At 55.0% G+C, this 15597-nt stretch overlaps 1 protein-coding gene across 2 annotated transcripts; it reads right to left on the reverse strand.

Annotated features, from left to right (window-relative positions):
* Nucleotides 1–296: 296 nt before the first annotated feature.
* Nucleotides 297–15586, reverse strand: RNF166 (ring finger protein 166). 2 transcript variants are annotated; one of them, XM_075939887.2, is made up of 6 exons: nucleotides 15351–15583; nucleotides 7927–8083; nucleotides 5970–6082; nucleotides 5157–5271; nucleotides 4175–4282; nucleotides 297–1546 (listed from the first exon to the last, which is right to left on the reverse strand). In XM_075939887.2, exons 1-6 carry the CDS (start codon nucleotides 15536–15538, stop codon nucleotides 1481–1483), a joined length of 747 nt encoding a protein of 248 aa, XP_075796002.2. In that variant the 5' UTR covers nucleotides 15539–15583; the 3' UTR covers nucleotides 297–1480. The 2 variants fall into 2 exon arrangements, with proteins under 2 accessions (XP_075796002.2, XP_075796001.2); XM_075939886.2 differs by lacking the exon at nucleotides 297–1546 and adding an exon at nucleotides 1553–3677 and having other exon boundaries at nucleotides 15351–15586.
* Nucleotides 15587–15597: the final 11 nt, after the last annotated feature.

Here is a 15597-nt window from a genome sequence, read left to right on the forward strand (position 1 = left end):
CCATTAGAACTCAGATTAATCAAAAGCTTTATGAGACCCACATTTAGCACCACTAGCAGGAGGCAACCGTACTGCCTGCACTTTTAACCGCCACCGAGCTGAGCTCTGCCATGCCAGGTCCAGATCAGCCGCCTCCCAACGCTAACCGCACCGCCGAGAGGAACGAACCCACCGCGCCAAGTCGAGATGCTACCTGGCTCGCTCCCTGATAATGCCAATGGGGCGTTACCCCAACAGGACACCCCTCCCCCCGCGGAAAACTGGCAGGGGTTGCATCTGGGACACACACACACAGCTTGTAGCTTGGTCACAGTTTTTATTTGCTTTCAGAAGCAGACTTGATTCATTGACCCACATTCCCGTTACTCCTGGCGAGTAACTACAAGTACCGCACTGCCATGCCAGGGTCACCTGTCGGTCCCGCATGGCTACACATCAGCATCTTTTTTATTGAGGGGGGAGGAAAATAAACAACTCAAAAAAAGTTCAACAAAAAATAAATATAAACCTTTGCAATCCTTCTGTTGCTCAGGTGCTAATGGAAAAGAGCATCCCCCCCTTCCAGGTCCCAGCAGTTGTCCCCGCCCACCCCCACCCTTGACTACACAGCATGTGTTTAAAAAATATACTTTTTTTTCTTAATAAGGTTCCATAAAAATACTATTGTTCCTAGTCAAACACAAATATTGCAATATGAAGAGTAACTGCTTTGTTTTTGCTCTATAAAACGTGAAAAGGTCTCACACCGATTAATGTAGAAAAAACGCAAGAACTCTAGTATCACAAAAGCCAGTAGAAAATGAGCAAGGTGAAAGAATGCCAGGGCCGTTCGGGATTCCTTCTGGTTTCTACCGGGCTCTTTTTACTTAGGCCTGTCAGCCCAGTAGCCGAACGCAGCAATTTCGCTCCTAGATTTTGCCCCGTGTGCTTTGTGGCCTCTGGCTTTCCCTGAGCAGCGGCAATAGAGCTGAGTAGCAGACCGCTCGTGTCCTCGGGAGGGCGGAGGGCCAGCGTCTCAATAAATACTCTGACCAGGTTAAAAAACGCTCAACACTTTAAAAAAAAAAAAAGTATGATGCGAAGAATTGAAAACTCAGGTATTTTACAGAAAATGCATCATTGTTTGTCGTACTCATGAACTGCAACAATAGGAGGCTCAACGGTGCCAAAGAGCATCTACTAATAAATAGAGATTGATATATACTCCGTATATGGATATGAAATGCCCAACTGGAAAACAACCAGCCGTCTGGTAAGGCCACCTTTGCCTCTTCCCCTCCAGCAGGGGTCACCCTCACCAGACCACGCTCGCTCACCGTTCCGCTGTGCAACAAAAGAGCCGCCTCATTGAACCAGGTGCGGCTGAAAGAGATGAGCTGCCTAATCGCTAGGGAATGCAGAGGGGCTAGCTAGTGCGGCACCTCGCCCAGCGGAAAGGCGACCTGTGCAAAGGATCCACACCGCTGCTCAGCAGTCGCCTTCAGTTCTCCGAGAGGGAGAGGGCCAACGCAGCCTGCAAGGCTGCTTCTTCGTCGATATTATAGTCCTGAAAACAAGAAAGGGAGCAGGTCAGAGGGGCTGAAGAGGAGTCGATGTCTCCCCCCCGCATCGGTGAGCTGCGTCTGCCTGGGGGCTCAAGCCTCCTGGGACGGTCCCCAGAATGCCAAGCGGAAAGAATCTTCACATCGACCTTCCTTTTGGATCACGGACGCTGTCAAACCAGCCACCAGCGCACCAGAAAACCTCCCCTGTGCAATTTACCACCCCCTCCGACAGGCCAGGCTGGGAAGAAGAGGAGACGAATTGACTTTTCTACGGGCGGTGCTTGTATTTTAACAGGACGGTGGAGCTATACTGGTCAGTTCTCAGCTTCGCTCTCACAGCAGGAAGACTCAGCCAACGGACAGGGTGTTATTTACCAAGTTGCCAACCCCGCAATTTTTCTCCCCCATGGCCAAATTTGGACATAAGCGACATGACCATGAGGGGCCTTTGAAGGATGAAACGTGCGAATAGTTCAAAGCTTCATATTTGTCCTCTGAAGCCAACAGTCCCGCTGGAATCTAATCTGCCAAGTGATAACGGCAGATACAAACAGGAGTTTATCTACAAGGTCCCTGGAGCAGGGCTGGCCTGGCTGCAGCCTTTGAGGGAAAAGTACCACCCCACACACAGATTAACAGGGAGGTAGACCTGCCAGAGTGCTCTTTGGCACACCCCATGGCGCACACGCATGCACGCTTCATATTTCTAAAGCTCTCCGGAGCTCAGATTCCAACGCTGCTGCGCACAAGCATGTCCGAAAGGCTGCAGGGCTGGGCTTAGCTAGCCCCCCAGCTGTTAGCACGACACAGGTATTTGCTAATGGCCACATCATGGGCCTTTGCTGTGGGAGATGCCAGTACAGCCTGCGCCGCCTCCCACCGAGGGAGATCTTTCTGAGGCTGGCTCCACAGGCTGTCTTGAACAGGGAGTACTCGCAGCGTCCTAGCAGGCAGCCTGCCAAATGCAGCCCTGCTCCCGAAATAGAGCCTTTCCCCCGCTCAAAATCCTCGTTCGCCTAGAGTTTGCCACGTCCAGGTGAGATCCAGCCTGTAGCCTGAGTCTGGTACGAACCTGACAACGCGTTTGGCTGGAACTTTGTAACCCTAGTAGGGTTTGAGTGTCACGTTTCTTGCTTGCTTTCCAGCGTGTTTCAATGGGACACATGAGCAGGACAAGCCAATAGGAAAGAAATACTCTTCCTCTCCCAACCTCACTGCCTGGCCTCATTGCCTAACCCTAACCCTAACCCTAAGGTCGTCTGCCAAAGGTCGTCCCTCAGCCTGTAAGCTCTTTGGGGCAGGGACTCGCTTCCATCCAATTAGGGATGTGACAATGTAGCCGACTGACCGATTAGCAAAAGATTAGAGGTTAATGCTACAGACTACACGCCCAGCCCTGCCAGGAAATTTTTTAGCAGGCTGGCCAGCAGCCTGGCTCGCGACGGGTCCTGGACCTACCCCCACTGCGGCTCTGCATTTCAAGTGTATGAGCAACCAGGCGGGCAGGCAGCCTGGCTCACTTCTGGTTCGCGCTGCGTCCAGGAGCTCAGCTTTCCTCTCCCCCAGACAGGGGCTGCTGCCACCTCACGCTGCTGCCTCTGTATCAGAGGCAGCAGTGCGGAGTGACAGGCACCTGGTCCATGAGGGGAGCTGGTTTTTAAACTGGCTCCCCTTGCAGACTGGCTCCTGCCTGGCACCCTGTGCTGCTGCCTCGGATCCAGAGGCAGCAGCGCGGCGTGGCAGGGGGTTCCTCGGGAGTGGGGTGGAGCACACTGGCTGCCGGCGGCAGAATAGTCGAGTGACCAATAAGAATGCATGAGGTTAATCCACTATTCAATTAACCGATATCTGACATCCCTACTTCCAGTCATTTCCAGATCCTAGCTCTGTGGTTCCAGATCCCTCCCTAGTGCATCTCGGTGTTCCTGCAATAACATAGTGAAGCGGCCGACATGGAGACGACAGCAAAAGCAACATACAGCTGTCTCCCAGAAGTGCAGGCCACAAAAACAAAGCTCAGCCTTCAGACAGGACTTCTTCCCACGTGAGGGGAACTTCCTACAACGCCACAGCCTTTTGCAGAGTCTTGCTTCCCCAGTCCAGCATGTGTTTTGTCTCGGTAGAGATGTGAGTCTACATAGGAGGCAGATGTTATTTTGAGACCCCTTCGCTGGCTGAGACAGGTACCTGGCATACAGAAGGAAACCTCCCCCCCCCCAAAAAAAAAGATACCAGTAACTAATAGCCCAGCATGAACACTGCAGTGATTGCATACAAGAGAGATATTCTTACTTCTCACATGGACCAGCCATCACCAGCTGATTAAGGACTAGAATGTGGCCAAAGGCTAGAACGTGGCCAATGGGAACGTGGGCAAGGCCTAGAACGTGGCCAATGGGAACGTGGGCAAGGCCTAGAACGTGGCCAATGGGAACGTGGGCAAGGCCTAGAACGTGGCCAATGGGAACGTGGCCAAAGGCTAGAACGTGGCCAATGGGAACGTGGGCAAGGCCTAGAACGTGGCCAATGGGAACGTGGGCAAGGGCTAGAACGTGGCCAATGGGAACGTGGGCAAGGGCTAGAACGTGGCCGGGGTTAGGATTGGAACGTGGGCTGGCCGCGGTACCCACCACAAAGGTGTCGTAGGAGAACTTGTGCCGGTGTAGAAGATGCTGCAGGAAGTTGGCGCTCTTGTAGCTGGGGTCCCCCCAGGGCATCGCCGAGCAGACCGGGCACACCTAGAACAGACCGGGGAGGAAAGGGGAAGTCATGAAACAGCGGTGTGGCGCCGTTCCTGGATCTCTGCCTGCCCCCTCCCCCCAGCAGCAGGGCGAACTTCCCTTTTCATTTCTATCAGTTGGAAACCATTTCTGCAAATACCCTCTTTGAGAAAAGCTGCCCATGTGCACACGCTGGAGAGCGAGGCACAGAGAAAGCCTCCCCGCTCACAGGTGCTATTTGAGAGATTGCTACACCTGATGTGTGGCACACATGTCCCACGCTGCGTGTGTGTATGTGGTGTGTGTAAAAGTAAAAAGAGGCGTTTGCAAGCTGCAGAAGAGCCTGTAAATTCTCCCCTTTGTTTAGCATTGATGAGCGCTGAACACGATGGGCTCCTGGCCAGAATGGGACCCAGAAAATACGATCAAATCGGTGCAGAGAGTTCCCTGCAAAATGCTGTGCTGCTTCTGTGAGCTTACAGGCAAACTGCACTTAGGGAAACAGAGGAAGCCCAGGAGGCCCTCAGAAGTCCCCACCTATTGCAGTGGAAAGCAAACGGCAAAGCAAAACCATGCGAGTTAGGAGGCAGCATGGAAATCAAGGCTTAACCCAGTTCTCCCTCTGCAGCGCACCTGGAGCAGGGCTCTGTAGCTGCCCGTCTGTGGGATTTAACACAGATTCAACGGGCTAGACATGCACATAGCATTTCAAGCCCAGAAGCAGACGTGTGCACCTGCTGGCTTTGAACAGAGAACTGATAAAACGACACGGATTTCCAATTCCCCAGAGGTCGCCCTGCTCCCGTTCTTTGCCAGGAAGACGTTCCTGAGCAAAGAGCCAGGCCCAGGCTGCAGGGCTGCGTTCTCGCCAGGCTGCCGGAGGAAAGCTCACCACTTTGTTGGGGTCGTTGCGGTGGTTTTCCATGCAGTGCTTCACCAGCTCCTGCTGGTCCAGGTTCCGGGCTCCACAATACGGGCAGACAAAAGTGGAACGGTTTGGAATATTGCTAGAAACAAACAGCAGTGCAGAATTCAACACAGAGACCAACAGGGAAGAGGCCAGGTGAAAACTGAACAGGCTGCATAGAGACAAGCCAACACCAGGGGACTCCAGAGAATCTGACACACCGTAAGTTTCTTTTGTTTAAAAAAAAATATACAGGCTCCCTCACCACTAAACACCACCCTAGACTGAAGGCAAAGGGCCAGATTTTGATCGTGTGCTGACGCAGGGCTCAGTGAAATGATTCCAGATTTGTATCACTGTTCGTGAGAACAGAATCAAGTTCAAAACGTTTCAGAAGTCTAGCTCACCTGTTTTACCAGCCATGCAGTTTGCTTTCTGCATCTCCCCCAGCCGGCAAAACAAGTCAGTTTTACTTTTGTTTCCAGGCGATTCCTAATCTGTTTCCCTGGGTTCTGATGCACTGGACCAATGCTGCACAATGTTAGAGCTGCGAATGACGCAGGGGAGTCCTGTTCAAGGAAAAACTTTTCCACTGGATTTTTTTTTTTTTAAACACGCAGACATTCCTGTTAGGGTCAGGTTTTGGAAAGCCCTATTGAGAAATCCCTCTCAAATTCAAGGCCAGATTTGCCCCGAGAGTCTGTGGTTCATCTTGTGGCACCATTTCAATAGCGACTGTTGCAGAAAACGAAATGAAAATCGTCCCCAGGGAAGTAGCCTGATTTGGTGTTTTAATACCTGGGAATTGGCTGCGAAGTTGGGACCACCGGAACAAACTTTGGGCAGTTGGCCATCTGTTCTTGAACCTTCGCGCAGGAGGAAACATGGGATCTCATCTTCGCTAGGGTCACCTGGAAAGGCACACAGAGGGGGATGAAGAGGAGAGCCTGGCCAATCTTTGAGCACTTCAAGGAGCAAGGGATGCAGAAAGAAGAAATCAAGGCAGATGCCATGCTCGATTTGAGCAAGCAGCCTCCCCACACACTTTCCGACGGGCATCCGAGGACAGGCGCCAGCACCAATGTGAACTGCTGGGCCAAAGCGTTACAGCCAACCAAAACAATGAGCTGACCTGCAACAGCGAGGAGAGGAAGGGTGGGAATGGGGCAAGTTAGTCTAGCTGAGCCCATCTCCTGCTGCCAAAGCCCATTTCCTTTTCGCAAGACCAAAGCAAGTCTTGGCAGAGCTCTTTCCATGCCAGGCAACCCAACCCTGACAGCAACAAGGCCCAAAGGCACGCAGGCAGCTATGGGAAACCTGGCAGCAAGTGAAGCGAAAGCGCAGCAGAGAAAGGGTCTCAGGTGTCCGCGTCACAAGGGCACTGCCACAAAAGAACAACTTTACCACCGGTCGCAGGGACACCCAGGCACGATGGCCTAGCTGGACCTCCTCTCTGCCGCGTCCTCTAGGGCTGTCAATCCAACTGCTTTTGCAAGCTCTAGAGCCGGGCTACTCAACTTCGGAAGCCCCGGGGGCCACACTGATACTCACAGCACATGCCGAGGGCCGCAACTTAAGTGAGGTTGCAGAGACATGCAAATAGATATGCAAATAGCTTCTTTCACACTGACGGGCCTGAATACAAAGATTAAGACAAGACAACAACACGCAGGCCCCATTTAAGTCTGTTCTGCTGATATTAATAAAATGGAACATCTACCAGACTTCCACCCATGTGACAGCACTTTACACGAGCAATGACAGGCCAGGAATGTAACTACTAACACGCATCTCAACAGAAAACCACTCTATTGACTCCCTTGTTGTTCTGGCTTCACAACAGTCCAAGAACGTAATTACTAAACCACGTATCACATGGTAAACCCAAACCGCGCCGGGGGCTGCAAACAAACAGGTCGCATGTTGAGTAGCCCTGCTCTAGAGGGAAGAGCAGCCCTCCCTGTTCATCTGCTAATAACCAAGAGACACAACGCCAGCTGGACCAGTTGAGCTGTGTCTCGCTCTGTGTCTGTGCTGACCAGGCTGCTCGGGAAGGCCCCACTGTTTTGCTGATGGCACTAGTCTACTGCCAAAGGGTGGTAGGACGAAGAGAGGTTTCCTCTCACCAAACAGCCAAGCCTGTCAGAGCTCACGGCCCTTCATGCAGGGGGTTCATAAGCACCAGCAGCGCAGGATCACGCAAAGGGCCTACACCTAAGGACTAACGGTGAGCAGCACTGCATGTGGGACTCACGCTGCTGCCTCTGTATCAGAGGCAGCAGCGTGGAGAGCAGGCAAAAGCCAATGCACACAGGGAGCTCCCCCCCCCCCCCGCCGCCTGCGCTGCTGCCTCTGATACAGAGGCAGCAGCATGGGGGGGGGGGCAGTACATGCAGGGAGCCACCCCCCCCAGCATCAGTGCCTGCCCCTGCAGAGGCAGCAGAGCGGGGGCTGCCGTTTGACTGCCTCCCCATCTGGGGCAGAAATCCAGTTTTCTTATGACACTGGGGCACCCTGTTTGCAGCGCTGCCCCCAGGTTCCTCACATGCCTGGCGGCAGAGCATCCTACTTGCTCCCATCCACAATCTCTGGAGATACAGGACGTTACCCGTGGAACAGACATAAACCCACACTCATCTGAGCAGGGGCAAACCCTTCCTCGGTACAACGGGCCATAGGGGTGTCTCCCAGACCTGTCCTGTCCCCCCCACCCCAGATACGGGGCAGTCCCAACTGCGCCCCTCAGATGGATTACCTTCTTACTGCACCCTCTGCATGGAGCCTTGTAGGAGGACAACTGCTTTTCCACGTTGGAAGCCTTCTCCACCTTTTTGGGGTCAAAGGGCATGCGGCAGAGCGGGCACAGAGGAGACGGCACTTGGAGACATGGCTGCAAACACTCCCCGCAAAATCTGGAAGGGAAACCAAACTGTCAAGCGGCTTGGCAGAGAGACATTACAGCTGCTCCTAGGACGCCCTGCCCACCGCCTCCTTGGGGGCCCCTCACTACAGTAACGCAGGAATTGACCCGACACAAGTCAAGGGAGCCGGCTTCTCCTCCCACTTTGGTAGCCGGCAGGAGCTCTTTGGTAGCCACTGAGGATGTAGTAACACCTGAGACCTAGGAGCAGGGAAACAGGCCTGCTGAAGATCCAGCAGACTGGTCCAATGCAGGGAGGATCTCTCTCGGTGCTCTACTAACGCTCCAAGAATATACAGGCAGTTCCCGGGTTACGTACAAGATAGGGACTGTAGGTTTGTTCTTAAGTTGAATCTGTATGTAAGTCGGAACTGGCGTCCAGATTCAGCCGCTGCTGAAACTGATCAGTTTCAACAGTGGCTGAATCTGGACGCCAGTTCTGACTTACATACAGATTCAACTTAAGAACCCCAGGCATCCCCAAGTCAGCTGCTGCTGAAACTGATCAGTGGCTGATTCCAGGAAGCCTGGGGCAGGGGCTTCCTGTAGTCAGCCACTGGTCATTTTCAGCAGCTGCTGACTTGGGGACGCCTGGGGCAGAGAAGCTGGGGTGCTGCTGGGTTGGTCCAGTGGCGCCCAGAGCGGCGCTACGGGACCAACCGGCAGCGCCCCAGCTGCTGTAGCACAGGCGTCCGGAGCAAAGCCGCGGAGCACGGGGGCAGAGGGACAGCCCAGACGCGCAGTGGCTATCCTGCTGCCCTCGGGCTCCGCGGCTTTGCTCTGCTCTGCTCCCCGTCCCCCAGGTCTGCAGACCAGGGGGAGGGGGAGCAGAGCAGAGCAGAGCACGCGGCCAGCTGACAGCCCAGACGCGTCTGGGCTGTCAGCTGGCCGCGTGCTCCGCTCTGCTCCCCCTCCCCCTGGTCTGCAGACCAGGGGGAGGGGGAGCAGAGCAGAGCGGAGCAGAGCAGAGCGGCAGAACGCGCGGCCAGCTGACAGCCCAGACGCGTCTGGGCTGTCAGCTGGCCGCACGTTCCGCTGCTTTGCTTCCTCTCCCTGGTCTGCTGGAGACCAGGGAGAGGAAGTGCCCCGTTCGTAACTGCGGATCCGACATAAGTCGGATCCGCGTAACTCGGGGACTGCCTGTACAGCGATCAGTTCCTGACTCCTGTGTCAAAAGCAACGATGGAGCAGCCCCTGCATGCGGCCAGCCTGGGCTGCGGTGAACGGGGGCGGCTTGGCGGCAGCAGCCTCTGCCCACAGTGAGTCTCAGCCCGGCGTGAGCAGAGGCTGCTTTGCAGCAGCCTCCCCTCTTCCCCGCCCCTCCCGCTGCCTCCGATAGAGGCAGCAGGGAAGGGAGAGCGAATAGCCACTATTGCAATTGCTTACTCGCTAACATTCCTAATCTGGATGTGCCCAGCACGGATCGCTTGGGGGCTGGGTTTCCAAGAGAGGGACTTCCACAGAGCTCCACATGCCCGCTGCAAGCGTGATCGCCACAGGCTGAGTGCATAAAGGTTGCTTCCCCTGCTGGAAGGCAGGCTTCCTCCCCAACAGCCAGACAGCCCACGTCACCTCTGGCCTGCTGTGGTTAAGAAGTTCCGGCTGTGCAACGAGGCTCTGCGTTTTGCGGCTGTGGCCTCTCACAGGCGGCTACCTTTGGCTAGCTCTTCTGCTGCAGCCTCGCTGGCAGGCCCGCCTGAGACTCAAGGGGGCTGCAGATCACACGCACGGAGAGATGGTGCAGACAGCTAGCAATGCCAGCTTTGGGGCAAAGTCAGATCTTGAACCCAGGTTCCTGAGCCTGCAGGAATTAGGGGCGTGTCAACGGAATTGACCCTTGGGGTGGGGGCACCCTTCAATGGCCTGGCCCCTCATTAAGGAAAACAGCTCCTGCATCAATAGGGAGGCTGGCTTGCAGCCTGCTATTTCTGCACAGCTGGACAGGCAGCTGACATGCAGCAGTGATGGGGGCCAGAGCGGTGTTCAGCTACCCAGGAGACAGCAGGCCTGCGAGTGACATTCTTGGCACACTGCAGCTTTGAACCAAGCCTGAGAACTTGGCCGCTAACAAAGGCCAGGGGGTGCGGCCTGCCTCTGCGCATGAGACTGTCCATCTAGGAATCCACCTGCACCTCGGGGTCACACCTGAGTGAGGCCTTCCAACACGACTGTCTTGCGTAGAATCCCCGGGCTGGCAGAGACGTCAGGAGGCATCGAGTCCAGTCCCCTGCCCAAAGCAGGACCAACCCAACTCAATCAGCCCAGCCAGGGCTTTGTCAAGTTGGGACTTCAAAACCTTTAGGGATGCAGATTCCACCCCCTTCCTAGGGAACCCCTCCCAGTGCTTCCCCGCCCGCCTAGGGAAATAGTTTTTCCTACCATCTAACCTAGACCTCCCCTGCAGCAACTTGAGCCCATTGCTCCTTGTTTTGTCATCTGCCCCCACTGAGAACAGCCTCTCTCCATCCCCTTTAGAACCCCCTTTTATGTGGTCAAAGGACGCTCTCAAATTCCTCCCCACTCTTCTCTTCTGTAGGGATGTAAGCAACTAGTTGGCTCTTAATATACTTGAAAAGCGGAGGTGCAGCGTTTTGGACCCAGCACGAGCCAGGACGGCTCCACACAATCTCCCACCGCTGCGCCTGCTGGCTCTTAATACATTCAGAAGGCAGAGCGGCAGCGGGGTTGGCTCCCAGGGTTTTCCCCCTTATCGACTAATTGAGTCATCGATGGAAGGTCAGCGACTTCTCGATTAGCTGATTAAACAATTTAACATCCCTTCTCTTCTGTAGGCTACACAAGGCCAAATCCCTCAGCCTCTCCTCATAGGCCATGTGCTCCACTAAGCAATTTAGAAATGTCTGGAGAGGAGGGACAGCTCTCTGTGTCCGAAAGCACTAGGAGAACCAGCTGCAGCAAGCCACTGGTAGAGCAGCCGGCCTGGGACCAGGTATGGGGTGCTGGGAATACCACCTTTAACAGGAGGTGTCTGTGGGCATATAGTGAGAAGGGGCGTTTGGGCGCCATACCAGGAAGCAGATAGGCACCTACTGCCCTTTGCAGACTCCACGCTGCACTGCACAGTGCCCCGCGAATAAGAGCTAACTGCATGCCGTGTGTGTTCATGCACAAAACACAGGCCGGGAGAGAGCGCTCCCCCGGGGCCCCCAGGAGGGCAGGGAGCGTTCGAGCAGTGCTCCGGAGAGCATCAGGGAGGCAGCCACCCAGGTAATGTGCTTTCACTGCAGATGCTCACACGATGACTTTCAAAAGGCAGCCATTTAAAGCTACAAGGGAGGCCAAGGCACAGCGAGATGAGGCTGGAGATCCCCTCCCCTCCAAGCTCTTACACTTGCAAGGGCAGAAACTTCAAGCGCCATAGAGCAAATTCTGGGAACTAAACTGTTCGGCTGGAAACAAACCTCTGGGCTACGAGCGTGGGGGTGGGGAGAGAAAAAGGGAAAGTGGCAAATCCGGCATGGTAGCACGCCAGCCCCCCCCCCCCCCCCGACGTGAAGTGCCTTGTGCAGGGCGGAGCCGCTCGATGGCCGCCTGTTGGCATCTCGAGGGAAAGGAAAAGTGCACTCATCTGTCAAGGTGAGCGGAGATCCCCGCACAAATAAACCAGGAGCTGCAGCGGGCATGGAAAGTTCCCAGGGAGCTCTATGCAGAACCCCCCCACCCTCCTGCTCCTCCAAGATAAGCTCAACAGCTGTGAAATAGACCAGCAGGTCCTACACACACGTCGTAATTATTTATGGTCAATAATCGGTTCGTCAGCAGCTCCCCAACAACACAGAGCGGCGTCTCCCAACATTGTCTTGCTGCCCGGCACTCCCTCCTGGTGTGGGGATGGATGTTTCAATCTAGAACGTCTGGGGTCCCATGAATGTATGAGAGCTGGAAATCCCCCCTCCCCCATTTCAGAGTGGGTCAGACCAAAGGTCCATCTGGCCCAGTGCCCTGTCTGTCCACAGTGGCCCATGCCAAGTGCCCCAGAGGGAGTGAACAGAACAGGAATCATCAAGTGATCCCTCCGTCACCCATTCCCAGCCTCCAACAAACAGAGGCTAGGGACACCATTCCTACCCATCCTGGCTAATAGCCATCAATGGGCCTACCCTCCATGTATTTATCTAGCTCCTTTTTGAACCCTGTTAAAGTCTTGGCCTTCACAGCCTCTTCTGGCAAGGAGTTCCACAGGTTAACTGTGCATTGTGTGAAGAAAAACTTCCTCTTATTTGTTTTAAACCTGCTACCTATTAATTTCATGAGGCAACCTCTAGTTCTTGTGTTATAGTAACAAGCAAGCAATTTCTCCTTATTCACTTTCTCCACACCAGTCATGATTTTACAGACCTGTAATCATATCCCCCCCCCCTTAGTCTCCTCTTTTCTAAGTTGAAGAGTCCCAGTCTCTTTAATCTCTCTTCATTTGGCACTCTTTCCAAACCCCTCCTCATTTTTGCCACTCTTTTCTGAGCTTTTTCCAGTGCCAAGATCTCTTTTTTGAGACTGGGAAGAAAAGTGAAAAATCTCACACTTCGGAACTTTTTCCGTTTCAGATCAGTCTGAACACCGGGTTTCGATTTTACCTTTCTTCTCTCGCCCGCCCAGTCTAATTAGATAAACATTTCAAAAAGGAAGAGTCATTTTGACCCAGACAACCAGAATGTTTCAATTTGAAAATGTCAGGACAAATTGTGGCGCCGTCACATGCAAGTGGCTCGCTCCATCCCCCCATATCCCAGCTGTCTATTAGGAAACACAATCGGCCCTCTTTTGCATCCTCGCACCCTTGACCCATCTGGCCTACTTAGCTAAGCTCTGCAGGGCAGGGGCTGTCTCCTCGCTGTGTGCTGACACAGCACCCAAAGGCCTTGCCTCCCTGGGACATAACATGGTGCTAACACGGGCAAATGATAACGCAGAGCCCTGTGGTATGGGCTAGTTCCTACACCCGCCTTGTGCCACTTGCTTCATTTCCTGCCATTGGCATGACAGTCCCCAGTGTCCCCCACCCCAGCTTGGTGCAAAGACAGACCCTCTCACACACTGAAGGCAGCAAGTGTCCCCAAAAGCTGCTCTTCCTGCCAGGCTCTCTGGATCGACAGCATACGGGGAGGGAAGTGGCCACATACAACCTGCTTCTGCTGCTGGCAGAGCTCACACGGTCATAACCTGATGAAAAGCAGGGCGCCACCAGCGGACCTGCCTTCCAGCCGGGCTCAGCTCAGCAGCTTCCGGTGCTGCACTATGCACAGAGGCAGGCTCACCATGAGCCCAGCCCATGGGGCAGGCAGGGTGTCACATCCGGTGTTAAAGTCTGGTCAGCCACTCAAAGGTACTAAACCCACAGCTTCTCTGCAGACGCTCCAGCTGCCGCCCTCGTGGGCACCGAGGCCTGCTCTGTCCCTCGGGCTCACGTTTTAGCTCCTGCAACTTCTTCCTAGTGAAGATGAGCGCTAAAGCATATGCTTATCGGATAGTTGACTTGACTAGTTGGGATGTTAGGAAGCAAGTCATTAGCTACACAATTAGTTGATAAGGGTGGAAGCCTCCGGGAGCTACTCCCCACTGCAGCTCTGCAGTTTAAATGTAGTAAGAGCCAGCCAGGCAGGCAGCCCAGCTCCTACTACATTTAATCTACAGAGCCGCAGCGAGCATAGGTCCTGGACCTGGCACAAGCCGGGACTGAGCTGGGCTTGCTCATGCCGGGTCCAGCAGCTGGAACGGATAAGGGCTGCTGTCAGAGCAGCCTGTGTTCATGACCAACCCCATCCACCGTGGACAGGGGCAAACCTGGGCCTGTTGCAGGCAGAGACTGCTTTGCAGTAGCCTCCTCTGCCCCCACCAGAGGTAGGGGGAGGTGGAACCACGGAGACAGTGCTGTAGGGAACCAGCTTTTAAGGTGCTCCTCCCACCTTACTGCAAGGATTGGGAGGGGAGGGAATGCAAGTAGTCTACTGCTCGCTTACATCCCTAAGATCGAGGTGGAGATGTCCCAGATGTCAAAGGCAGCAGTAAGTTTCGCTGTTTCATTCAGTATTGCCAGAATTCAAGATGTGCTGGAAACTACTTCTGGTTGGAATGAGAAGGGAAAAATCAAGGGACGGAAGATGCACCGCTTCCTTCCAGAGGCCCTATAAACCTCACTGCTCTCTTGGGCCCTACATCAGAACAAAACCAATTAAGCACATTTGCTAGCTCTGAACATGAACAGCCAGACTGGGTCCGACCAAAGGCCCATCCAGCCCAGCGTCCTGTCTGCTGACAGTGGCCAATGCCAGGTGCCCCAGTGGGAGTGAACCGAACAGGGAATCGTCACGTGATCCATCCCATCTTGTACTCCCAGCTTCTGACAGAGGCCTGGGACACTGCTCCCCAAGCTGCCTTCTCACACTTCCCATCCCCCCTCCTTCCTCTCTTGCCCAATCAGACTGTAAGCTTTTCAGGGCAGAAATCTGCAAAGCACTTTGCCTGTTGCAGATCCCACACAAGCCAACCACCACCACGCTCAGTACTAACAGGGGCTGCTCCACAGTTAAAAAAAAAAAAAAATCAATCAAAACAAGTAGTGCATGTTCTGACATTTACAACTGCCTCACGCTCTGGGGACTCTAGTCACTAAACATGTGTGCCGGCAGGGAGTTTTAGGGAACTGGGTGACTCAGCTGTTCGATGATGTGATACCACAACACAAGAAGCTGCCAATCACGCAACGCCCAAGCAGACGCCAAACAAAGACAAAAACTCAACCCTGCCATTTCAGACAAGCACACCAGCCCTTTGGGGGAAATCTGGTGCCTAGGAAAGTCACGGACGGGCAGAACAGCGGGGTCTGGTTACACGCCCAGGAAAACCTGCCCACTCACAGTGCTTAGGCACAGCTGAAACCCTGCCTGGGCGCTGCGCGGTGCGGGCAGGTGATGGGGGGGGGCTGCCCTAGGGCTGGGGGGGAGGGGATGTAGCCACAGAGCCTGCTGTACATCGTGGGGGCCGGTAGTGTCCCATGGGTGCCCTGCAGGGGAAAGGGGGGAACTGGGTGCAGAGCGAGGCATCGCCTGGGGGAGGTTACGGGCTCTGAGTGGCTGTGCCCCGATCTGCCCCACTCACCCCCCCACACACACCGTAGGGGCACCCCTCGCACACAGGCCCTAAGCCCCTAGATCCCCGCTTCCCCTATGGCCCGCGGGCCGCATCCCCCCGGCCCGCGGGCCGCATCCCCCCGGCCCGCGGGCCGCCCCCCCGCTGCTCACGTGTGGCCGCAGCCCGCGACGCACACCGCCCGGTGATACACCTCCAGGCAGATGGGGCAGCTGAACTGCGCCTCCAGCGTGTCCGGGCCGGGCCCGCCGGGCGGCTGCTCGCGGGGGGTCCCGGCCGGGGCCGGAGGCCGCTGCTGGGCCGCGGAGACCAGCAGGCTCCGGAACATCGCGGCCGCCATGGCAATGGATGTGTGTGCGGGGGGGCTCCGCGCATGCGCGCCTCCTCCCGGCGCGTGAC

Source organism: Pelodiscus sinensis, chromosome 12 (genome assembly GCF_052426305.1).
Source record: "Pelodiscus sinensis isolate ZL-2025 chromosome 12, ASM5242630v1, whole genome shotgun sequence".
NCBI classification, from domain to species: domain Eukaryota; kingdom Metazoa; phylum Chordata; order Testudines; family Trionychidae; genus Pelodiscus; species Pelodiscus sinensis.

Coding starts and splice junctions, on each gene's coding strand:
- RNF166 (XM_075939886.2), bottom strand. CDS start 15,538: ATGGCGGCCGCGATGTTCCGGAGCCTGCTGGTCTCCGCGGCCCAGCAG. Junction 5,272..5,969: donor ACTTCGCAGCCAATTCCCAG/GTATTAAAACAC, acceptor GTTTGTTTCTAG/CAATATTCCAAACCGTTCCA. Junction 3,678..4,174: donor TCTCCTACGACACCTTTGTG/GTGGGTACCGCG, acceptor CCTCCTATGTAG/ACTCACATCTCTACCGAGAC.